The following is a 26,434-nucleotide window of genomic DNA, read 5'->3' on the forward strand; positions in this document are numbered from 1 at the left end:
TGCAGCAGGCACGTTACAGAAGCACGCTGTCAATCACCCCCCAAAAACATGCCGGGCATGTCGTGTAAGTGGAACATTTGTGTCACGGCGGGGTTGCACTGGGGATGCTGCAACGTGCGCGTAACAGAAGCGTGCTGTCAGTCAAGCGGCAGACCAGAGAGAAGCATTCGGCCAGACTCGTGTTATTGTCTTCTGGATGGCTCCGTACGCACCGTGGAGGTAAAAATAGACCTGAATCCTAAACTGGCGCTGCTCACAGGGCCTGTCTAGCATGTCCCATAGACAACTGTGGGAGCGGTTCAGCTGGATGGACGCTTCCATAACAGGGATGCGACATGCCCGGTGTGGTTTGGGGGGAACGGCCAAACTCTACCAACTCCATCACAGCACCGTAACGTCTCCGTACCGTCAGCCGCAGTTTGACCATTCCAGATGAAGAGCTACGTATAATCATGCCCTTTTGGCATGGGTATGAAATTAATAATTTCCCAAGCAAAAGCAGCACGTCTGCGGAGCTAGGATTGCTTGAAGCGGCGTAGTTTTATGCTTCAAGTCTATTTTCCTCGGCAGCCAAGAGCGTTGTAGAGACATACCATAGATGCAGAGAAATAAGCACATCATATCAAATATAAATTCACAAATAATCTTAAAAGGAAAAAAAAATGCAAATACCACCCTGCACGCATGAAAGGTTCGGTATGGCATGTTCAGCCATGCAGGAATGGGCTACTTGCAATGATTGATGATTGCAATGTCATCTCACTCTAAGTGCAACACCCTGAAAACTGTGTTCACAGAATTACAGCATGACGGTAACATCTTGCTGCCATATCAGTGTATTTTCGCCTAACTGCTGATATTTCAAACTTAAAACATCTGCATTCCATCAACTGAAGAGGTGACAGACATACTTTATCAAGCAACAAACATCGATCTTAAAATGGCGGAGGCAGCGGTTTGACCTGACTGGGGAGTGATATTTGGTCAAACAAAAAAAGAAATTGGCCACAACAAGTTTTGTTTGTTCTTTCCTACCCTCCAAGGACCTCAAGCTGTTAGCCTTTCTCTGAGGTGTGAGAGGGAATACAGGCCCATCAATACTGGGTTTTCCTGCTGTCTGCCCCCCCACTGGGCTAAGTGAATCAGTTTACCCCGAGTAAAAAAACTGGCTCTGCAGTTTTCCCAATCAACTGCAGAGCCAGGCTCTCAGCAGACAGATCCACCACTTCGTTTTTCTGAGCTTTACCTGACATATTAGCTCTTCATACAGTAGGCTTTTCCTAGCAATGCAAAAAGATGATGGATTAATCAATTCGGTACACAATGATGTGGTGTTCGAGAGCAAATATTGCTGGTGGCCAATCAATGTCATCTAACTGTGGTGCATTAGTGGTGGATGGCGAACGGTGGATGGTGTCGCACGATCATGTCATCTTCCTGAGACGGGTGGGCGGTATTACACATATAACACATTTCACTTATACCCAGATCAAAACAAAAAGTTCATAAGAACTTGGCATCAGAATGGGGCTGCCATTGAATTCATAACTTTGAAACTTTGTTTTAAAATATGCTGTTTGACCATTCCAGATGAAGAGGTATGTATATATGGGGATAGACGTGAAATTAATAATTTCTTTGATTTTTTTTTTATTTTTTTTTTACCCGGAATCAAAACGATGTCTTTGATCAATTTGGACATAAAAAAATAATCTGGTTTTGTTTGAGGTTTTGGGGTTTCCCTGCCTATGGCTGTTCACTCTGTGGATGTTTCATGGTTAATAAAGATCAAACTAAGGAGACCACCTTCATATGCCAACCATTGCCGCCCATTCATTTTGATTGTCCAAATCCTAATTGTCTTTAGGACCATTCTAAACCAGAACATTCTAAGTGAGTTTTCCACCCGCACTTGCAGTCCCATGAAGTGGCTCTTTCATAGTCTTGCTTTGCTTTTATAGAACAAAAGAAGAGAGAGAGAGAGAGAGAGAGAGAGAGAGAGAGAGAGAAAGAGAGAGAGAGAGAGAGAGAAAGGCCAAGAGTGTCAGGGGAGCAGGGCAGAGAGAACTAAACCTTTGAGGTGTGTCTGAATGGTGAGCTGGACAGAAGCCAGGTACTTTGCGACCATCTGTACTCTGTCAAACTAAAAGGTTGAGTTATGGACCAGAGAGAGTGTTCTGGAAAGGGCAGCCATTCACCTCATAGTGTGCAAGCCGTTATTTTCTCCTATCTAGGAATCCAAACCAAACAAGTGGTTCCAATCGTGTTTCCTGAACGGGATGAGAGAGGCCACTGCACCTGCAAGTTGATCGCAATCTGTCTCTTCCTGCTGTAACACATTCGCATAAAGGTCATTAGAACATCCACTGTGCTCTCTCAGGGACCCCCGTTTGCTCAAACTCCCTCTTCAACTTGTCTTTAATAAGCCAATAAATTAGGCTGTGCACCCAATTAAGTGAGCCAGCTCTACGGGGAGGGTAAATTGAAAACTTTGATTTCATTACAAATCCCACTCTTCCCAATGACATCCTTTTGTCCCACATGCACCCGTGGTATCGGGTGAGAAGTCATAAAGTGAAATTGTTACCGACATCACAAAGCACTATGCTCCCTGTGACCCGAATCTTCTGGAGATTTCTTATTTATCTAAATTCTCACTTATGATGATATTTGAACATGACGGGAATCTCAGCTGTAATTATTGTACTGTATGTACACCCAACCGCACAAACTAGATAAATGAATTCAGTCGTTTATGGATAGAGGCCTGTTTCTCCCACCTAGAGTGTGAGATGCGCATTCTCTACAATATTTCAAAGTGACAAAAAATTATGTTATTTCTGTGCTGCAAAACGTGTGGTTCTGTGTATGTGTCAACTCATCAACAGTAGTTTGCAGTCAACAGTAGTTTGCTATCATCAGAGGTGTCATCAAATTACATGTTCCCTGTAATCAGTGTTAATGTGTATGTGGTCCTCAGTTTCATTTGATTTGATTGCTTATGAAGTGTACTTGCTTGGCACAAAATAAACGCAGAGCCCTGTCGTCATCTCTTCTCAGGGGCAGCGTGAGTACGAGGTGCCTTTGATCTGCGTTGCTCTCTGGAATGGATTGTATACTTCCTTTTTTTCCCGCTCCACTTAAGTCCGTGCTGGAATAATGCAGCCATTTCCATTTCTAACAAAGGAAGGAGCCCTTTGACTTCTCCTGCTCCTCATTTGCATGTTATGAATTATGAGTCCACATCATCACCAACTCAGTGCCATGTCATCATCGCCTTCAATGGAGACACACACGATCTGACTGCTGATTCAGCGTCTGAATCTCCATATGAATGATCATAAGACAGGACGGCCTGCGTGTCGGGAGCAGAGGGGGTGGAGCCGACTCAGGGGGTAGTTAATGATATGCTTTCTCTGGCTCTTCCCTTATCATCTCCGCCACATTTAAAGTCAATCAGTGGATTATGCAGTCGGCTAAGGACAGGCCTGATGGAGCATCCGTATCCATTTTCACTTCAACAACGAGCCATCCATCTCTTGAATGGCATATAACTTTAGGCGTTGCATGCCTATGAAAATGCCCGTTTTGTTGCAAGACACCTCAAAGTTCCACCGTGGGATGCCCAGTCAAATAGCAAACGGTCAGTGGAGGCACCGTTAATGTTGGGTGGTGGCTACTGCATGTGATTACAATCCTGCGATGAGCATCTGAACTTGAAGCTGACTTTCGCAGAAGTTCTCTCAAGACAGTGAATTTAATCCACAGTGTGATCATGATCTCACGTATGAATCATTACGTTTGTTGTTAGCTACTGTCAGTGTCCTCACCCTCACCGTGTCAATCATCATTCAACATGACAACCAAGAAACATGTTTTTCGTCACGAATTAACTGTACTAGCTTTAGAGCCCCCCCCCCCCGCACCCTTACCCTGACCCTGTCATATTTACCGTTATTCATTATTAAAACGTGTGCACGATATCACAAATGAACTACTAGCTTTAGATAACTCAATGTCTTTGGCACCTGAGAGCCTCCCCTTACTCTGGCCCTGCCACATTTCCCTTTATCCATTATTAAAACACATAAATAATTGTACAGACGGAAAAGCATATTTTATGATGAATAATTCCAGTTAAGCTCTGCGACAGACGGGTACAATATTCATGCCACATTAGAATAGGTCTTCTTCACTACCCATTCAAGTTGTCATCTCAGAGTGTGAATTCATTTTATTGATTTTTTTCAGTCTATTGACCCTGCCTGTGTTGACATGTTGAGGCACATGGGAACACGCCAATCACAGGAGCAGCAAGCAACTTACACAAAGGTAAAGAGAGACGGTGTTCCAGGTGCGATGTAGGTGCTGTTGCCTAGACAACTCAAGGAAAAGGTGTATGTCCCACAGTACAGATAGATGCCAGTGTGTTCTACTGGAGGAGAAAACCTCAGGGCCTCTCTAAGGTGTATGTCCCACAGTAACTAACAGATAGATGCCAGTGTGTTCTACTGGAGGAGAAAACCTCAGGGCCTCTCCAAGGTGCAGTTTGGTGTCCCACTGTTATGCAGACACTAAACTACTGTGTGTATATACAGTATGTATGTGTGTGTGTGCGTGCATGCATACGTGTGTGTGTGTGTGCGTGCATGCATACGTGTGTGTGTGTATGGATGTGTGTGTGTGTGTGTGTGTGTGTGTGTATGTATGTGTGTGTGTGTATGTATGTATGTATGTATGTATGTTTGTATGTATGTTTGTATGTTTGTATGTATGTATGTATGTATGTATGTATGTATGTATGTATAGCAATGAAACAAGGAGAAGTACCATGACTAGATGCTCTAGTATACATAGTGGACATACAACAGTGGATGGTGAGGACTAGTGGTAAATACAGCTGCTCCAGACCTCACTAGAACCAAACAGTATGATCACATTATCATACAACAGTGGATGGTGAGGACTAGTGGTAAATACAGCTGCTCCAGACCTCACTAGAACCAAACAGACATACAACAGTGGATGGTGAGGACTAGTGGTAAATACAGCTGCTCCAGACCTCACTAGAACCAAACAGACATACAACAGTGGATGGTGAGGACTAGTGGTAAATACAGCTGCTCCAGACCTCACTAGAACCAAACAGTATGATCACATTCCTCTAGTACCTGTGTCCTCAGACTTTAAAATTATATTATTAGCCTATGAAGTGGTACATGGACTCGCTCCCTTGTATCTCCCCGACCTCCCAGACGACCTCCTTCAGCGGTACAATCCTTCACATGCAGTATGCTTCGTTCACGGACATACAATACAGGGAGATTAGCAATTTCCCGAATATCTACGGCAGGGGGTAGAGTGATTCAGAGTGATTCATGTTAGGGAGTTTCAGATTCAGTCTCAATTTTCAAGTCTAGACACAAGGCTCCTCTCTTCATCTCCTCTGCTGTGGGCCGTCCCAGCGCAGGCATGCGGCCCAGGGCCACACAGGCCGGGATGGTCGCGGTGCTGGCTCTGGGCGATTATGGGCTGCAAGAGCCCCCTGATGTCCCACTGGTGGGCCGGTCCGTGACAGAGTGGACCCGGTGTAAGCGGGCGCTGGCCATGTCCTTTAGACGTCCTTTAGGTGTCCCTTAGATGTGCCGGGGGCCGCAGACCACCTGTGTTTATGCTGATTCCCTCCTGCTGTTTAATGCATCAGAAATTCTGTTTTCAGATTCCCTGTTTTCCACAGCCTCTAATCTTGTGTTTTCCACTAGCAATGTAGCAATGTAATAACATAATTCTATAACAATTAGCATTAGCTTGACCATCCCTGTGATACATTTTCACAATAGAAAAGTGGAGACAGGGACATCCTAATAAGATTCTGTAGGGACATCCTAATAAGATTCTGTAGGGACATCCTAATAACATAGAGACATCCTAATAACATAAGGACATCCTAATAACATAAGGACATCCTAATAACATAAGGACATCCTAATAAGATAGGGACACAATTAGCAGTGTCACGTCACCCCACATCACCCCCTCCTCGCTGTCCTCCTCCGGCTCCCTGTCACTCTCCGTATTGACTAGGAGGTCATTTTCAATGCCCTAAATGACAGCGGACCTGCCTACATGATGGACCTTCTTTCTTCTCCTCCCCCTGCCCCCCCCCCCCCTCCCCACACACACCTCTGCAGTGCCCTTCCTTGCGGCTGCCCAGTCTGTTGGGGTTCAGAGCAGGATTAAAGAGTCGCCCACGCCCGCCGGCCCACGCCGGTTCCCTGGCACCTCTCTGTTTCCTTTGTTTACTCTTCATCTATTTTTGCCCCTTTTTTACGCCAGATCCCTTTGGACTCACTTCTTCCTTTTTATCTAGTCAGGCGCTTTGAAATTCTTTCGGCAATGAAAATCGCTTTATAAATTGAAGTTGTTGTTATTATTATTATTATTATTATTATTATTATTATTATTATTATTATTATTATTCAATTACTGCATAAGCCTTTATCAGTGTTTGTTTATTGGAAGTTTATGGGCCAGATCCTAACAGACTAGATGATTATAATGAGTCTGTGTGACTGAAGAGGGTGAGGCTCAAACATCTTGGTGTCACTTAGATAAACAGCAGAGTGCTCTGTTGTGAGTCCTCTGTGAATATTAATGCGCCACGTTGGTGGGAAAGGTCATAGGCCTATGCAGGGGGCCTATTAAGTGGTTTGGCAAATGACCTGCTAGATTTATATAACACCGACGCTGCGTATGTTATCTTGATATTTGCTTTAGTCTCTCAGCAGGCCTCCCTGCTGATTAGCCATCCGTTTGTTTGTGAAGCCTGAATGCTGTTTAGAAAACAAGCTTCATATTTATAGGATTGTGTTATCAGCATACAGTAGTATGATCACATTTACAGTAGTAGAAGTACGATCACATTTACAGTAGTAGAAGTACGATCACATTTACAGTAGTAGAAGTACGATCACATCTACAGTAGTAGAAGTACGATCACATTTACAGTAGTAGAAGTACGATCACATCTACAGTAGTAGAAGTACGATCACATTTACAGAAGTAGAAGTACGATCACATTTACAGAAGTAGAAGTACAATCACATTTACAGCGTGTATGTGTTTAGAAATGTACAGCTGCTTTAGAAATGTTTATGTAAGTTTTCAAGAGAATGAGGAAAGCATACTTAGCTAATTGGTTTGTGTAGTTCTTAATTTTTTAATATAATTGTGTTAACCAGTTCGTTATTAAGGCAGAATTCCACACATATCTTCTTGTGTGTGATGCTCTAAAGACTGTATATATATATAATAATGTAAGGACTCAAAAAGATTGAGTGGAAACCAAATACAGTTCATCGCTATGACAAACATGATATTTTAAAACCAATTAAGAATCAGTTGATACAGTGTTTGTGCAGGAGATTAAATAGCTTTTCTCATTGCTATGGCAATAATAGCACCTTGACAACCAAGTGAAAGAAACAAAGTAGACATTTGTCTCAAAGTTTGCATTAATGTCTGCTGTCTCTACAAAGTCAATATGTCAATCTGGAGAACACAGACAAGTCTAAACACTTCTGGGATGGCATACAGTATGAGTCTCTTTTAAAGGTCCTATAAAGTGCATAAGCAAATTAATATAATACAGTCGCAGAGGTTTTTTTATTGTCTGTGTGGCTCTTCAAATCTATTATTAAAATTACTTACACATTCAGTGCATTCACGATGAGAGGAGGATTGCAGCTCTGCCAACCTGATTTGATAATGCTTACAATTAGACCTAAGCATGCATGAATACCATACACTATCATTAAAGCCCTTCATGCTACAGCAGTAGCCAGCAGCCCCTGCTCATTAATCAGTATATAAACACAACTATGTACATTAAACCACAAATACTCGGTCAGGTTTATACAGCAACGTGTTTTCCACCCTATAAACAGCTTCATCTGAGACTCTCTCCCCCTTTAACTTGTCAGATTCTCTTTAGAATTCATAACCCTAATTACTAAGCCTCAAGACATTATTAATTAGCTCAAAACACTTTTTTCATCCCAGGAAAAACAACCACCTGAAACTATTTTGAATAATTTATAAGATGCATTAAAATGGCTCTTTCTGCAATCATTTGTATAATTATCAGGACGTAAACAGAGATCATAGCAAACGGAGAGACAAGAAGCTGAGTAAGATTAAGTCTGGTTAAATACTTACAAGACATGGTTACATGGTAAACTGGCTAATCATTTTAAAAAACAAACATGTGTTCATCTAGTTAATAGAACAAATTTGTACTGTAACGTCTCGTCCTGTTTCTTAGTTTATGTTTGTCTTTGTTTCATGTTATTCATTTTCTGTTTCGTGTTTTGTGTTGCTCACCTTGTTTCTTGTTTCAGACTCTTCACCACCTGCCCTTGTGTGTTTTCCGCCTGTGTGATTGTCTACCCCGCCCTGAGTGGCTTCACCTGTTCCTCATCATCCTTCCCTGTGTATTTAGTCTGTGTGTTCCCCTCTCTGTGCCAGTTTGTCTTTGTGTCGTATGTCCCAGCATTTCCTTGTGATAAGTATTCCTGTTTTTTTTTAATATATATATATCTCCAAGTGTGTTTTTGTCTTTGCCTTTTTGCCTACCCCCTTCCTGGAGTATCTACCTACCCGTTGACTGCCTACCTGTGTACCGTACCCTGCTTTGCCTTCCCCCTTCCTGGAGTATCTACCTACCCATTGACTGCCTACCTGCCTACCTGTGTACCGTACCTTTATTTAAAGTAAAAGATTATTCTATTGGATTTAAGTTTAGTCTCAGAGTCGTGCTTTTGAGTCCTCTGCCTCAGTACTCCAGCCATTACATGCACTGCATAATGTAAATCAAATGTATAACATCCACAATCTGCAGTTACTACTACTCACAATACCATGTTTTAAATCTTTGGAAAATCCATATACGTTTATTGCAAACAAACCCTGTAATCATGGATCAATACACCACTGACATGACCTTTTCCACACAATATGAAAAGGATTAAGAATCGGCACACGCTGTGATTTAACATTTGAGTCAACGTGTTACTTATTGATTGTACTCTTTAGCCCATGAAATGTCAGCCAATACCAATCTCTTACAGACGGATATCGCACCATCTATTGGTTTCTGTTTAGCCAATCCAGTCTCCTGCTCTTTGATCTCTGAACAAAGCGTTTTAAGATCTTCAACATACAGTAATAACTGTATGAAGATGGTCAGTCAGTAGCCAGACAGAGCTAAAGAGATTACCGTAACATGTTTAACCCTCGAGTAACTTCACTCTCTATCCAACACCGTCCGTGTGTGTGTGTGTGTGTGTGTGTGTGTGTGTGTGTGTGTGTGTGTGTGTGTGTTAGATGGTTCTAGAGGGATGGCTTGGGGGCATATTGATTGTACTAAAGACATTGTTTACCAGGGGTGAAATTATGTTGGGGGGGATTTTGTGGTTAATTGACAGTATTTAATCTCAGCATATTTACTCTGGATTTATAATTCTGATCTATTTGTTGGCATTACAAGCTGCATAATGTAGTATTATCAAAATCAGATGGCCTAAGTCTAGTTCCAGCATTCTAGGCCTATGGCCTAAGTCTAGTTCCAGCATTCTAGGCCTATGGCCTAAGTCTAGTTCCAGCATTCTAGGCCTATGGCCTAAGTCTAGTTCCAGCATTCTAGGCCTATGGCCTAAGTCTAGTTCCAGCATTCTAGGCCTATGGCCTAAGTCTAGTTCCAGCATTCTAGGCCTATGGCCTAAGTCTAGTTCCAGCATTCTAGGCCTATGGCCTAAGTCTGGTTCCAGCATTCTAGGCCTATGGCCTAAGTCTAGTTCCAGCATTCTAGGCCTATGGCCTAAGTCTAGTTCCAGCATTCTAGGCCTATGGCCTAAGTCTAGTTCCAGCATTCTAGGCCTATGGCCTAAGTCTAGTTCCAGCATTCTAGGCCTATGGCCTAAGTCCAGTTCCAGCATTCTAGGCCTATGGCCTAAGTCTAGTTCCAGCATTCTAGGCCTATGGCCTAAGTCTAGTTCCAGCATTCTAGGCCTATGGCCTAAGTCTAGTTCCAGCATTCTAGGTCTATGGCCTAAGTCTAGTTCCAGCATTCTAGGCCTATGGCCTAAGTCTAGTTCCAGCATTCTAGGCCTATGGCCTAAGTCTAGTTCCAGCATTCTAGGCCTATGGCCTAAGTCCAGTTCCAGTTCTACAGCACAGTATGCAATATTTAATCCCCAGTGTACTGTGTTTAATCACCAGTCCTACAAGAGGCTGCTCACTCCCCATTCAAGACATGGAACTCAACTCAATCATTCTTCTGAAAATCAATTTGATCACCAGGAAAAACCCACACAATACTATGCCCAGAAGACTATGCCAATGACACACAGAGCCATGACTGACGTTGAGGAGAAAAGTGTATAATATTCTGTCGGTTCTCCCCAAGGCCCCAGGCCTCTTCCAAATTGAACATCAGACCACACGTACGGCCTTTATTTTTTTATAACTTGCAATGTGACATTTTGGAAGGAGGAGGGCGGGTGGGACGGAGGGACAGGGGGGACAGGGGGAACAGTGGGGACAGGGGGGATGTTGTGCAGGATTGCTTGAGGACATTTCTACCCACAGGCTATGGACCACTCTGCAAATATTGATTCGGAGTGAAAGACGATAAACTCAGCTGACTTTTGAATCACTTTTCATATTTAATTGTACCTTCGAGCATAAAACTCGGGGACTCTGATCTTGCCTCAGGTGAACTGTGGAGAAAAGCAGGTTTTCTTTGTGCTGTTATGGGAGAAAACAACACACCACTCCCTCCGCTCCATGCCTCCGTCTCCAGCCTTCTTTGATGATGAGTTGGAGTATTGCTTCCACTGCCCTCTGCCTGCCCTCTCATATCAGTGTCTCGTCTCGTTAATGAGGACTTGAACAGTAGGACTACCAGAACTGTGTGCACAGAGTACGCTCTCAAAGTGTGTTACGCAGTCAAAGATGCAATCTGTAATTCTGCTGGAATATAAACCCAGTCAGCAGAGAAATGATGGCCCAGATCTGGCCCACGTCTATTTTCTACCGGCATACCTGTGGCTCAGGTACAACTTTGTTCCCTGGGCCAGAAGTGGGCCGGCTCTGACTGCCATGCCTTATCTTTGGAATGAAAAGGCCAGACCTTGGCCAGCGTGTGGATGTGGCCCAGGTTCCAACCACACTCAGACCAAAGATGGCTCAGCAGCTACAGGGACGTATCAGGGACACTAAACAGGGACAAATTGCCAACTCTCAGCCAGAGCTCGCTCCCTACATTTGGAGCAAGAAACAGACAGCCAATTACCAGGTTTCCCATGGCTCTGATGATCCTATCTGCTACAATTAAAAGGACATAAACTCACACATCACAAACAAGTGTCAGTTTGGATATTCAAGATGTCATCATGAGATTTTAATGAGCTTTATCCATTTATTATTCTCCCTTTGTGCTAGATGGATCTATTATGACATCCCTGATGCTGTGGTGAAGTGTGGGGTGCAGACAACACTGATAATAGATCAGACAACCAGTAATTGCTGTCTGAAAGGAAGCCTCTTGTCTGCTGCATTAAAGTTTGTCTATGAGTCAGTCCTTCAGAGTAAGGCCAAGAATAATTGGACAAAGGTTGATGAGTGGTTGTGTACAACTGCAAGCAGTTGAACTGAGACATTATTTCCTTCCCTGTCAACAGAGTAATGACGGCACAGATCTGGCCCATGTCTGTTTTCTACCAGCATCTGGAGGCACAGGTACAACTTTGTTCCCTGGGCCAGAATTGGGCCACCTCTGGCTGCCATTCCTCAGCCTTATATTTACAATGAAAAGGCCAGACATTGGCCAGCATGTGGCCATTTTCCCAACCACATTCAGATCAAAGTAGCTACAGGAATGTATCAGAGCCACATTCCTCACACCAGAGCTGGCCCATAGCAAATTGCCAATTCTCAGCCAGGACTGGTCCATATTATATTTGCCGCATCTGTGCTGGCACCGAGGCCTGTGTGCCAGCACAAGATCAGATTCGGCCCACAATTGTCTGCTGACTGGTTTGTACTGTACTGTGAAAGAGGCAGGATCAACAAGGCATTTTCTTCCTGTTATCACAAATATCAAGGGATTTTTTTTCCCTCAGATAATTCAATTCCAACTGAGAGCCCAGGAAAGTGATGACAGACAAATCAATTAATATATAATCAGTTTAAAGTGGAGTGAAACTGTTTTAAGATGTTTGGCTGCTTTGGTGGATCAAATCTTTTGTTATCTTTTGTGATTTCAGTATTGTTATCCTGATGATAAATAGATTTTTGGATCAAGTTCCACGCATTGTTTTGGCCCATGTGTCTAATCATGTGCCTAACGGAGCTCTTGATAGTTGTGATTATTGAGTGCTATTGCAAAAAGATTACTTTGATTGTGATTGCACTTGAACCATCAAAATAGACTGGGTTGCAACAATGGACTGTTTTCTATGTTTCTGACAACTACCGCCCAACAATTGTCACAGCTAGTGAGTCTCTCATACTCCAGCTAACGAACGAAAAAGCAAATGAAAAGTCAAGCTGTATCTGCTACGGTCAGAGCTACGGGACCCAGGCGCAGGACACAGAGACAGAACACGAATATAAAACAATCAGGTTTTAATGAGGAAATAGGGGGGAACGGAGGAGGAGGGTGGAATGGCAAGCAGGGTAGGGTAACAGGCAGGCAGGGCAAGTAGACAGGCCGACAGAGCAGATAGGCAGGGCAGGCTGACAGGGAAGTGGTCCTGTAGCACAGAGGAGAACGCGGTGAGACAAATACAACACAGAGGATCTACAGGAAACTAGGTGTTGCTAAGCGGCCGAGAGCGAGACTGACTTGTGACGACAAACAACGATCTGGCAATGGGAACCCGGGGTTTAAATACTGTGAGTAGGTGAGGTGATGAACCACGTATGTGAAGACCGAGCAGGTGGAGAAGATGACAAGACTGATTGCTGGAGCCTGAGTCACGGCCACACACACACATACACACACACACACACACACGCACACACACACACACACACACACACACACACACACACACACACACAGACAGACAGAGACAGACAGGAGAGAGAGAGATACTGGCGCAGGCTAGGTGGAAGTGAAGGGTGTGACAGTATTTCTCTGTGGTTGGCAACTTGTCTGTTATCTGGACAGTAATAATGGGGGATAATGGTGGATGATAGGGTTATCATAACTCATAGGGTTATCATAACTCATAGGGTTATCATAACTCATACTAACTCATAATAAAGGTGTTATCAACACAGCTGTAACATTCCACTATAAATGACCCATCTACAGGTGCAGTACCTGTCTGAATCTGAATAATGACACGAGTGGCGTCCTTCCTTCCTTATCGTTTCCCGTCCTTTTTGAGATTGGAAAGGAGAGGAGACAAAACCACTCAGAGAAACCCTCCGCCCAACCCTCCGCCCAACTGTCCACAAAACCCTCCACCCAACCCTCCACCCAACCTTCCACCCAACCCTCCACCAATCTTAGAGAAACGATTCTGCGAGTGTGCTTAGACCTATCCAGCCTTTTGGTATCCATGAGGACGAGGAGGTGTTCTAGGTCCCTCATAGGGTCGATAACTACAGTGTGATTCCTTTAGAGTGTTCTCATGTCGCCTTGGTTTTTGAGGCAAAGTACAAATGTAGGCTAACAGTACAAAGTGTTACCATCCATAACAGTCATACAGCAGTTTAATTTTGCATAAGTACAGTACAGTGGGATGGTGTTTCATGAGGGGCATCAGGCATTGCACTCTATGTGACAGGAACTGGTGGTGTTAACTTATTGTATTTCCTGATCATCTCAAACTCTAGGACTTTGTTCTATATTCATCAGAGAGAGAAAGAGAGCAACATTTCCAGCTCTCTGGCTTCTTCTTTTTTCTTACCCCTACATTCTCCAGCTTTTGAATATTTCAGTGACTCTTAAAATGTAGTGCAGGGGTGCATTTAACAACTACCCGACATTTGCATATTCATGATACCCTTATGAATTATAAAGCGTGCCAAGCAGTCACATAGAAGAAGTTCTCATAAAATTAGCCAGAGATAGGAAATAACAGAAGAAGTTCGCAATTCCCTCTCCGATCACATATTGAATGGGATTGTAATGTGCTAATGCCATCGAGAGCTATGTGTGAATAACAGCTCTCCTGCTCTAATAGCAGCTAAACCATGTCCCCAGCTAAACCATGTCCCCAGCTAAACCATGTCCGCAGTTAAACCATGTCCCCAGTTGTGGACTGGATTTAGTTCCTCTCTCCAATCCACATTCACTGGTGAGTCCGAAATTAAATCATACTTATTGTTATAGTTAAGAATTAGTTTCCCCCTGTTTGTGATATAAATGTGAGATTACCCGGCATTGGATAGTACAGTACAAAGTCATATGTTTTGGCAACACATTTCTCCCAAAACATTGTTTCTATAACACCAAACGTCACAACTTTGTCTATTTCCTGAGGGGGCTCAGGTCCTTTGGCGTGTGCAGGACTCTGCTGAACATGTTCTACCAGTCAGTGGTGGCCAGTGCAGTGCTGTATGCAGTGGTATGCTGGGGGGGCAGTATCAAGGAAGGTGACACCAAGAGGCTGAACAAGCTTATTAGGAAAGCTGGTTCTGTCCTCGGTGTCACCCTGGACACTGTGGAGGAGGTGGCCAATAGGAGGCTGAGGACCAAACTCCTGGCCAACATGGACAATCCCTCCCATCCCCTACATGTCACTGTGGCAGAGCAGAGAAGCTCCTTTAGCAACAGATTATTATTACAACCACGTTGCACTAAGGAGCGCTATAGGAGATCTTTTCTGCCTGCCGCAATAAGACTGTACAACTCCTCCTCCAGCTGGCTCGATCGGGGTGATCAGAGTCAGGCTGGGGGATGTTAAATCATACTGGAATGTTCTTACTGTATATAATAGTAGTATAATAGTATATAATTTCAGATGTCTATTTTATTTTATTTTATTATTCTATTGTCACTTTATTTTGTTGTTGTTTGTGATGTGAGCTGCTGTAATGCCTTAACTTCCCCTCGGGGATCAATAAAGTACCTATCTATCTACTGTATCTATCTTCATCAATGAAACACAGCAGCGTACTGTAGAAATTATGAATTATCATGCCAACTTTAAAGTCTGCATTCAGACCCACAACACTTATTGCCATGTCACCTTCCAGATCAATACAAATGCCTGAAAACACAGATGCAGCCAGCACAACAAAACCTCTACTAGCTGTTGGGACCAATTTCAAAATATTAAATATTTATTTGGATCCTTTTCCCCAAAGTTGAAAGAAGAACAGAGCCATTGCTTATTTCTAGGGGTTAAATCTGAAAAAGATGAAGATTTGTCTCTACTTTACTGTAATTGCACATATTTGTCTTAAACATTCATGCATTATGAATATGTGATTCATTATTCATAGCCTAGCGCTCCGTGCTAATGTGAGCAAAGTGACCTTATTTTCCATCTGCCTATACATCACACACAAGTTGTTAGATTGCGTGCCTGTGCTTTGGCAAATACATGTTAGCTCTGACTCAGTCCTCTATCCTCCTCATCATCACAAACATCAACAGTTATTTCATAGAACGGAAGTCTAGGTGTGTATTCTGTACTTTTGTGTGTGTTTATGCTTTCGTAAGACGGTTTTAAACTTGTCCTACAGGCCCTAGATATCTAACAAATTAATGTACGTACAGGACAAGCAAATAGTCTTGCGGCAATTAGCAACAAATGATGTTCAAAGCGCTGGCATTACACCTCTCAACAACACGTCCCCTGTTATTCCTCCTCCTTTTATCTCTCCGCGCGCAGAGCGTTTCAAAGGCGTGATGATGGAACAACAGAACGCCCCCCCGCCTTCGGGATTCTGTATTTGTGCATCTATATGCAGATGTGGACTCTTAACCAACCCGACGACTGAATAATACAGATCTGGTGGAGGGCCACGCTGATGAGGTTTTATCTCAGTGCCCGAAGGGGTCTGTGTCTCCCTGTTCTATACGTGATGGGCGAGGTTTGAACCTGGGTCTCGGCATGCGGAAGACGCACAGCTCGGGGAGCTAACGCATGTTTTCAGGCAAGGTTACTGGTCTTAGGCAAGGTTACTGATTACGGGAGACTGGTTCCAAACCATCCCTGCTACAGTACATATTCTCCTCCGAGAGTTGGAGAGGCAGTCGCTGACATTATGAAGTGTTCACTCGAAATGCTGTAGAGCTTGGCTGGGTCGGCGTTGGAGATGTCTCATTGATGGGTTGTTTTAGCAAGAGATTGGAATATTGGAAGGTGGTATATTGTTATAATTATCCATCTTCAAAATGGGCTCTACTGTCTAAAGTAAAGATTATAAGAGCAGAGCTTTCTCTCTCTCTCTCTCTCTCTCTCGCTCTCTCTCTCACTCACTCTCTCTCTCTCTCTCTCTCTCTCTCTCTGTCTCTGTCTCTCTCTCTCTCTCTCTCTCTCTGGTGTATGAGTTTGTCAGTATGCATCATGAACTCCAGCCCCATGCTGAATTCTCCTGGTGGGTTATTGATCCTCCCCTTTTGGCCAAGATCTCTCCTCCCTCATTAGCCAGAGCTTATTAGCTTAGCCAGAGCATAAGCCAGAGTTGAGCGTCTTCATTTCAGATACTCCCTCACTCAACCAATGCTGTTCAGTGCACAATCTCCTTCCTCTTATCCTCATTGTGTGTCATTAAAGGGACAGTGCGCTCAATTATTATTAACGTGATTCCCAACAAACCCTGGCTGTGGTTGATTCACCAAGAAAGTTGTGGGATATTTAATTCCCTCAGATAACAGGGAGCTTACTAGCGTGTCAGACCACAGAAATTCGGTAGCCACCAAGAACATACAGTACAGGCACATGTAGGTTTATTTATTGATTTATTTTTCTCACCTGTACTTGATAGTACTATTGTCTCTGAGTGGTCACCACAAGGTACCCAAGGGGACATATGTTGCTCAGACAACAGGCATAGTGCTAGGCTACTACTTCCGCTCCGAGCCGTGCAGAGGCCAGTGACCTTCTCTGTGGTGAGGAGCCACAGTAAATCTGTGGTAGTGAAAGCTGCAGGCTGCCTGTGTGTCATTGTGCCACAGCAGACAATTCCAGACATATTTGTCATAGCAAGAGCATAATACTAGTTTGTTTATTTCTCTCTCAGCAGATATTAAGTCACTTAAAGGTTAAGCAGCAACCCACTCAACTCCATACACAGATACAAAATACATGTTTGCCATCCATACACAATGTGCTTCTTTTCACCAATAAAAAAAGAGTATTTTCAGTATTGTTACCTGAATGTATAAACGATGAATGCAGTCTATACCAAGTAGCACATTTCCATAGCCTATGTCTGCTTCACCCTGCATCCTGGTCTACCACATCATTAGTAGTGTGATTATGACTGAGGTGGTTCAGGGTCTTATCTGTTATTACATTATCATCAAGGCTTTTAATAATAACTTGCGACAACCCATCCTACGAAAGCATTGGATCGGTTTGCTGATAACCAGATGTCTTCAGGCTACCGTATATTTTATAGCCTTATAGGGCAATTTTTATAATGGCACTCTCAGAAAGTGAGAAAGCATTCTAACAAAGCGTACAAAAGTGTGTTTCCTAAACCCACAATCAGATATTTTTCCTTCTGCCTCGGCCATCCCGTCTTTTGTATTTTGTATTTTCAATGTTTACTTCTGTGAGCCTGTGAGCTCGGACATTAGGAGCATTAAACAGATCATCTTGTACGCCCACAGTCTAGCAAGGCAGTTTCAAACCTGACCCACCATTACGCGCGGTCACGATCAGAGGAAAGTTCTCGTCAGTAGAAGATGAGCTCATGTTTGTAGACTGCATTGTAGCCTAGTTCTTCTTTAATTTGTGTGGATTCTTGAATTTACTTCAAACTTGCTTTAAGGGATAGCTTAGGGGTTGGGGTAAACAGGACAGCCGAGAGCGGTGCTTATTTGAGAAATGTTCATTCATTTTAAATGAATTGTATTATTGTACTGTTATAAAATAATACTGTTATTAAACAGTATTATTTGAAAGCAGTCCAACGGCTGTTAAAAGTTTTATATTTGTCTTGGTTGTTCAAATTCATGGTAACGATATGTACAAATCGATCACTATTGATTTGGCAGATACTGTGTAGCCCCCCAAGTCTGAAATGAATTTCCATATTTATTCAAGACAACGTTAAAATGCATTTTTAATCAATAATGTATACATAGTTATAGCATTGGTCATGACTTGCCACAAGCTGTAGCTATAGTTTACTAAAGATGCGCCAGGCATAAAATGCAGCGTTGCCAGAATCTGTCCGATAAAACACGCGCTCCATGATACTACTACTATGCTTAAAGGTGCCTACTCCAGTCCGTGTTTTCCTGGGCGCTCTCTCTCTTAGTGACTGGGCTATGTGCGGTGTGTGTATGTGTCTTCCCTGGATTTCTGCTTTCCTCCCGTTGACAGAAATACAGAGGTCCTGTGTGTATGGGAGAAGTTGTCTGAACAGGGAGCACAAGGTGCCGCTTCTTGTAACGGATTTAGGCAGAGGCTGGGGCTTTTGGGCTCAATGCGTTCTTGTTCGGTGGCGGAGGATAGAGGAGAGGAGACGGTCCTGCAATGAGGTGGATGTATGTAAAGTGAAGTGTGATTTTTTGGTTGATAAACATTTGACATTCTGCAGCGGGAGAAAGTAAGAGAGATCACGGACCGTCGCAGATCCGTTTCATCGGGGATTGTCCAGCCAGCCGTTTTTGGGTCGGCTATAACGGATATATTTCTTACAAAACATTTACTAGGATTTATTACTGATGTATGCGATGTGGAGAATACAAGTCGTGTTTTGCACTTTCTCAGTGCTGTCCTTATCGTTTGGAGGGGATATCAAAGCACGGAGCTGCAGTGAGGTTAGACAAGCATACACCGCCAAAGGGTTCAGTCTTGTCAATGTACCTCATCAGGAAATATCCGGTAAGTCGCAGGGATCCACACCTGTTTTACCGGGTGTCTTTACTTTGCATAATTCGTTATTTCTGAATCGTGCCCATCACATCGGAATCAATGAAGGCAGATCGCTCCACGATGTTGTCTCAGTTTCACCCGAATAAGTGTTCCAAAAAACACTTTATCATTCATCTAGAACATATGTTCTGCATGAACAAAAGTATATGCTTGCAAGATTTTATTTATATGTATTTTTTACATATTTTATTTGTTTATTTAATTCCCCTCGTCCCTAGCATAATCTTATGCCAAAAATATCATGTCATTGGCTACAGGCTGTCCAATGTTGTCTGCTGGACGGTAGAAAGGCAATGCACTGCACCACTAGTTGAGGATGCCGTCAACAAGTTGCGTCTCATAGGGTAATATTAAAACATGTACATTCTCTAGACGCATTCATGATTCAAGTCATTAGGGTAGCCAGAAGGAAATGTGATGTTGTTCAGTACTGTCCTGTCCTGGGGTAATCATTAGGAAATCACCCAGGTGAGGTGATTAAGCAGGTGAATACTATCTAACAAGAAGTCGTTGTTTCTCCAGCTAGACCACTTTGACCAGACTCTCTACGCATAGACAAGAAACCTCTGGTGGAGAAGCAACTTGTTGCTAGTTCCCTGACTCATGTAATTAGTATGTTTTTACTATGGTGAACTTAGAACAGTCGGTATGTGTTTAATAAAGGTTTTGATTACACAATACATATGTGTTAACAAATGACATTACATACAGTACAAGAGCCACCTGTACCATTTTGTGATTAGATTATCTCATTAGATTTGTAGATTTTACATATAACACTGTATAATTCCCTGTCCCATAGTCAGCCATCCATGTCTGTAGACCAAGTCAAGAGTCAAACTAGGGTTAGCCGACAGTACATTACTATTAATTGACACTTTCCCATCAATTTTAAGGTGAAATGCTGTATGATGTTTGTTTGGCAATGATAGAATCAATACATGTCATAACCAGTTGATGTTTGAAGGCTTCAGGGAGACTCTCCCATCACACAACACCAGCTTCATGAATAAGACACAACGCAAACAAACCTCTCTTGTTTCTTTTCCTTACACCAGTTACAAAAGATTGCCCACTTCAGCAATGCCTTCACTGTCCAAGAGGCCTTTAGTAGGCTACTTGTGTGGCTGAGTGGAATCAGCATTATATACTACGGTATAGCACCAGTTTGAGCAGTGTCCACTCTCACTTTACTCCACCACGAGAGGTTTCAAGTTTGCCTTGTGTCACCTGTTGCCCATTTTGACGTGAGCAAAACTGGTGTCTCTTCCAAAGTATCATAGGATGTCACGTTTGTCTGAGAGAGTCAAGGCTTACCAGTAGGGGGCTCTGTGTACACAGTGCCGGTTTACATCCACTTAGTATGGATTTTATAAAACTCCTCAAGGCAACGGCTTAGTTTTAATTCACGCTCATCGGCACGGCCCAGATAAGGGTTTTATTATCTGTTGTGAGGTAATCACATTTATAGTTAAACCAGGAAAGCAGATTAGGTGAGCGAGCATTCTAGAGTGTTTCTTGAGAAGGGGAGAGGTATTGCTTCCTAAAAACCAAAAAGGGCTTTAATAAGCTAATTAATGATCTCTGTTGCACTGGCTCTGAGGCCATGATCATGCAGCACAGTTACATCTGAATCATCTGTTATTGGGGGGAAGGGGGGGCTGTGTGTGTGTGTGTGTGTGTGTGTGTCTGTGTGTGTGTGTGTGTGTGTGTGTCTGTGTGTGTGTCTGTGTGTGCGCTTTACATTACTGTTCTGTACAATCCATCTACAGAGTATATTGCACACCATCCACAGTTAGACTTAAACATGAACATCCCGCACAGTGGAACCATCTGAAATATGACCTTTTCTTGATCAAAAGGGTTCTTTTACCACTCCTGACAGTAGGTATTTTGGTTTGAATGATTGATGCTGCCTCAGCTACAGTTCTGTCTGCTCCACAAGTGGAGCTGACTGCAAGTTCACAACAAATGACAGCTACACAGCCACAGGCAGTGAAAGGATGAGCCAAGAATAGGTTGTACTGCATCTGCAGTACTGTAGCATGATGACCAACATACCTAACTCTCTGGACCCCCCCCCCCCCCCCCCACCCCTCACCTCACCCCCCACCAGTACTCTAGCATGATCACCAACATACCTAACTCTCTGGACCCCCCCCTCCCCCCCCCACCCCTCACCTCACCCCCCACCTCACCCCCCACCAGTACTCTAGCATGATCACCAACATACCTAACTCTCTGGACCCCCCCCTCCCCCCCCCACCCCTCACCTCACCCCCCACCTCACCCCCCACCAGTACTCTAGCATGATCACCAACATACCTAACCCCCCCCCCCCCCCCCCCACGCCCCCCGGCCTCCCCTCCAGCCTGTCATCGGGTCTGCAGGTACGGTGCTTACTTGGCAGCTGAACCAACGAGACGGTTGGATGTTTAATAAGAAGAAGTTCACCTGTTCACGGGCTCAGCGATTAGCTGATTGAGACACACCGATCGTTGTCTCTCTCCCCAACCTCCCCACCTCCCTTCCAATCACGGGGCGTAATGAAAAGCAGGGCCCGGTCCAGCGCCTAAATGTCAAGGCTGTACGAGAACGCTTTGATCAAGGCTGGGTGGGTGCAGAGCCAATTTGTCCACAGCGCAGGTATTGAATTACCCATATTTTCATTCACTATGCGACATACTTTACACAGTGCTCCATAAACATGGAGAGTTTATCCTCACCCCTCCCTTTGGGGGATATGGTTATTATAGAGGGGGGGGGGGGGGGGGGGGGAGGTTGTATTTGGAATGTATTATTATGGCTGGTCATATACAGGAGGTGCAAGGCATATTTTCGCCTCCGGATGTGCAGTTCATTATGTAGGCACAGTACAGCGACTAGCGTCATCAACTGTAGATCAAATGAAGCGGAGTTTGAGAATTGACTTCATGCTTGTGGATTCCTTTTGATCTCCTTTTGATATTCGACAACATGTACAGTTCATCTTTGATCAATAGATTAATTAATATGGGTGGTATGAATTTCGAGGACATGCATGTACAGTATATGATATGGCTTGAATAGGCCTACAGTACTATATATATATATATATATATATATACTGTATTATGTATATGTGTAATATGTTCTTATTCCAGTGCTGCGGTTCTAGTTGTCTGAGTAGGCCCTGTACTGGTACTTGAGAATGACACTCATTCTCATTCTATGATCTACAGTAGACTTCCATTCCAATCCCAAGTTCCGTTCTCTCTCTCTCTTTCTCTCTCTCTCTCTCTCTCTCTCTCCTCTCTCTCTCTGTGTGCAGTCAACAGCATCCACCTCTGTTACTGTAGCAACAACCCTTTTGAGTAACATCAAGTGTCAATATTTAATTCCTGTCGGATTTCTTTTAGTTTGCCTCCGTGTGTGTCGGTGAAAAGCCTCCTGCCATTAGTTCCTTCGACGGAACGGTTTTTTGTTCCCGCAGCAGGGACTGAACACTAAGCTGTAAAGCAAAGACCACATGTCGATCTGTTTGCCCGGAGTTTAGGCCTACTCTACGGTGCCTGGCGGTTAGCGTTTGTTTTTCTGTCGCGATAAGACCAATAAGTCCTGACCACGTATACACCTTTATGCCACAACGCGTGGCAGGATTTACAGCGGTTTGTAAAAAAACATAAATATTTATGACCATGAACATATGGGTACATCCTGGCATGTCCGGTACTAAAACCTGTTCTGTAACAAATCTAAGCAATGTTAGTTTTCAGTGATTTACATTTTGCATTTATGGCATGTAGCAGACGCCTTTATCCAAAGCGAATTACACTTAAGTACATTTGTTTGAAGTAAGTGAATCATCTATCCATCAGTCATCATAAGATAAAGTAATCAATGCTCGGACCAGGGGCCATAGGCACAATGCTAGAAGAAGGAATTTTAATTTTTTAAAATGTTTTATTAACAGGAGAGAAACTTGTACAGGGGGGTAGTGGGGGAGAAGAGGTCTTTAGGGAGTGATCCCAGCGTGACTTTGGTGAGGTAATGTGATGCGTTGTACTTCACAATTAGTTACGATGCTGTTATCAAGCTTCATTACAGTACATGTCAAACATCTGTGAGCTTGATTCCGGCTTTTGAAGACCGTTGAGTGGCGATCAAAGCCTTGTTAGAATTCACATAAAGCCTTGGCAATGTGTAATTGGATTTTTAATGTCTCCAAATAACCTTTGCATAAATACACTGAAGGCTGTAGCTATAGGCCTCGGGAGGGAGATGGAGAAAGCACTCAATTATAGCTAATTAGCAATGCTAACACAAGCGACTCGTAACCCACACACGAAGTCTCGGACGAGGGTCCCTGGGATGTTCGTACCTATCCATCTTATCCGTCCATCTAAAGCCACGTCATGCCAACATTACACTTCTGGCCACAAACACACTCGAGCTTAATAAATCTGCATCGGTGGTTACCTCAGGCGGTAAGCTCCGATTTACATAAGCTAATTATTTTGACAGCCCCTTGCCGTGGACTGGCTGAACAAGATTATTTAGAAGGGGGGGACAGGCCTCAGCTTTGTGTTTGTACAGCCACGGTTTGAGAGGGCAGGGAATTAATGATAAGTTAATCAAATATGATTTAAGGCCAGGAATTCTGCTTTAAGCTGTTTTTATTATTTATATTATATTATAGGTAAAAGCGTCACTGGCTGGTTTCCCTTTTCTTAATAGTCAGTGTTCTCTAGTTTCTCTCTCTCTCTGTCTCTCTGTCTCTCTATGTTTCTCTCTGTCTCTCGTCTGTGGGTGGCAAAACAAATTACAATCCTTCACAATTTGTGTCGGTTCCACATAAAAAAATAATATGTTTCTTTCCCCATTGCTTCCTTCAAGATAGTACATACGGTTGCCTTTACCCTGTTCCATGGTTATGTTGTGAAAGAGAATCTCTATGGATCTCTGACTTGACCATTGTCTCTCAAACATATACTATCAGTTATTCTAAAAGTTCACTGCTGGCGGAAAACAGACATGTTTGTTCATTCCTAACAGCCATCCAAGCAATCATCCAAATCACATGTATTCGCCCTCTTGGCTATTGCAACATGAACTAGCCCAGTTGCAGTACAAACTAATGATTACATGAAGCGTAGCCTGCAGAGATGGTGTGTGGTTAATGCTAGACTAACGAACACTGAAAAAGAGAGCAGTTGCTGTGCCCAACACACCCTCATAATATCTATGTTACCTTCAGGGATTGAAATAGCAGCTTTGGCAGAGAGAGAGAGATGAAGTAAGTGGGTTCCCTGGGTGTCGGACTGGGCCAGGGGTCAGCCGTGGTGTCAGCTCTGTCCAGAGGACTGCAGCTTCGCCTCCGTGCCGAAGGACCCCAGAGGATGGGTTCTGGCTGGCTGGCATAGGAAGGCTGTGGAGGGGGGGGGTGGATGGGGGTGGGTGGGTGGGTGTGTGTGGGGGGGGGGGGGGATCTGGGCTGAAAACAGAAAAATCCCCCCCTGTATTTATGAGAGGCCCCCGGCCAGACTGTCAGCGTTCTTAGCAGAGAGGAGGGGGGGGACGAGGGGGGGGACGAGAGGGACAGGGTGGCAGAAATATGTGGAGTGAGTTTGAAATAGAGCCTGGACTGGACTGTCTGCATCCAAAGCTGCCTGGCTGACAGCTCAGCTAAAATAGTCCAGGTCTCTTTCCTACAGGTCCTCTGCTGCTGCTCCTGTGCCCAGGCAGTCAAAGCAACTGTCAACCAGTTCATTACACGCCAGTCAGCCCACAGCCAGCTTTGCCCTTGAGGCACACCTCTGTGTAGAGTTGTGTGTGTGTGTGTGTGTGTGTGTGTGTGCGTGTGTGCGTGTGTGTGTGTGCGTGTGTGTGTGTGTGTGTGTGTGTTGGGAGTCAGTCACAGCTCCGTCTTCTTCTGAGGCACGATGAACAGACAGACTTCTGGTTTCCAAAGCAAGAGTGCTTCAAAGTAAGACTGCGGCTTAAGGCAGCTCCCTTGGACCTTGAAGTGGAGACCTTTAAGGCTCGGCTGTTTACTCCGACCTCTGCTTGAGATGGACCCAGGGGACGCCTCCCGGGTAGACTCTGCCCCCTCGGGCGCATTGAAACAGGACCCCCTTGACACATGGTAGCTCCAGTGTGTATAGGTTCTCAATCTTGCATCATTGCTTTCTCGGGAATAGCAAGATCCTACCCTCTACAGTTCAGCTGTGTACAGCGCTCCTGGCTTATGAAGTCAGAATTCTAGAACACAGGGTGATGGGGAGTGAAGCCGGGGTAATTGAGGGAAGTTTATCTCTAGTGGCTAGAAGAGATTAGCCCAGTGAACGAGGAAGGATGCTGAAGGAGAGGATGTGTTTCTCTGTGTGTCTCCTCTCCCAGAATCTGTCCCAGAGAGAGGCGCAAGCGAGGGGCACCCACTGTTACACCATCATTAACAACGCCGAAAGATTCATCTTATTTTATCTCATGTGGATTTCGGATGCCCCGTTCCCATTCCTCCCACCCCCCCTCATTAGGTTCACCCACAGACAGATGCTGAATGGCAGTATAAAGAAGTCTCACCAGACCTGTAGTTGACTGTGTGGGGAAACTACAGGCAGCCTCCAAGTGCTTGAGCTGCAGTATACAAGAACCATTTAGGCCTGAATCAGAGCACATGAACACGCTGTGCCAAATTGGAGGAAGAAAAATTTCAAGCCACTAATCCATATTCACAGAGTGTATTTAATTAATGAGGTGTGTGTGTGTGTGTGTGTGTGTGTGTGTCTGCGTGCGGGCATGCGTGTGTGTGTGTGTGTCAGGGTGGGGTGTGTGTGTGTGCGTGTGCGTGCGTGTGTGTGTGTGTCAGGGTGGAGTGTGTGTGTGTGTGTGTGTGTGTGTGTGTGTGTGTGTGTGTCAGGGCGGGGTGTGTGTGTGTGTGTGTGTGTGTGTGTGTGTGTGTGTGTGTCAGGGCGGGGTGTGTGTCTCCTCGTCATGCTGAGTTGTTTGCGGTCGCATGCAGATGAAGTGAGATCAGATCAGATCAGATTGGCTTCCCTGCAGGTTGTTTTAGAAAGCAGCACTATATTATCATATTATGCAAAGAAGAGTGAATATAACTTAACAGAGCTCCCGATCTTCCTTGTTAGGTAAAAGGTTGTGACTCCTATGGTTTAAGCAAGTATTAAACTCTACGGTACATCCGTATGTCTTTGCGTTCATCTATGTTTTCGATTGATAACTAAAGGTCGTAATGGAATTCTTGACCACAACAAGGTTTCCTAGCGTGAAACAGATTCCTGTTTCTTGAGAGTCTTTTT

At 44.0% G+C, this 26,434-nt stretch overlaps 1 protein-coding gene across 1 annotated transcript in view; it reads left to right on the plus strand.

Annotated features, from left to right (window-relative positions):
- Positions 1-18,925: 18,925 nt before the first annotated feature.
- LOC310819946 (glypican-6-like) overlaps positions 18,926-26,434 on the plus strand; it is a gene marked incomplete at its 5' end in the record, with an annotated part of 111,055 nt that continues 103,546 nt past the window's right edge. Inside the window, one exon of the mRNA XM_083691380.1 lies at positions 18,926-19,085. Coding sequence (XP_083547506.1) covers positions 18,926-19,085 — 160 coding nt within the window. The remainder of the gene's footprint in view (positions 19,086-26,434) is intronic.

This window comes from Argentina silus, assembly GCF_951799395.1.
Source record: "Argentina silus genome assembly, chromosome: 19".
NCBI lineage: Eukaryota > Metazoa > Chordata > Actinopteri > Argentiniformes > Argentinidae > Argentina > Argentina silus.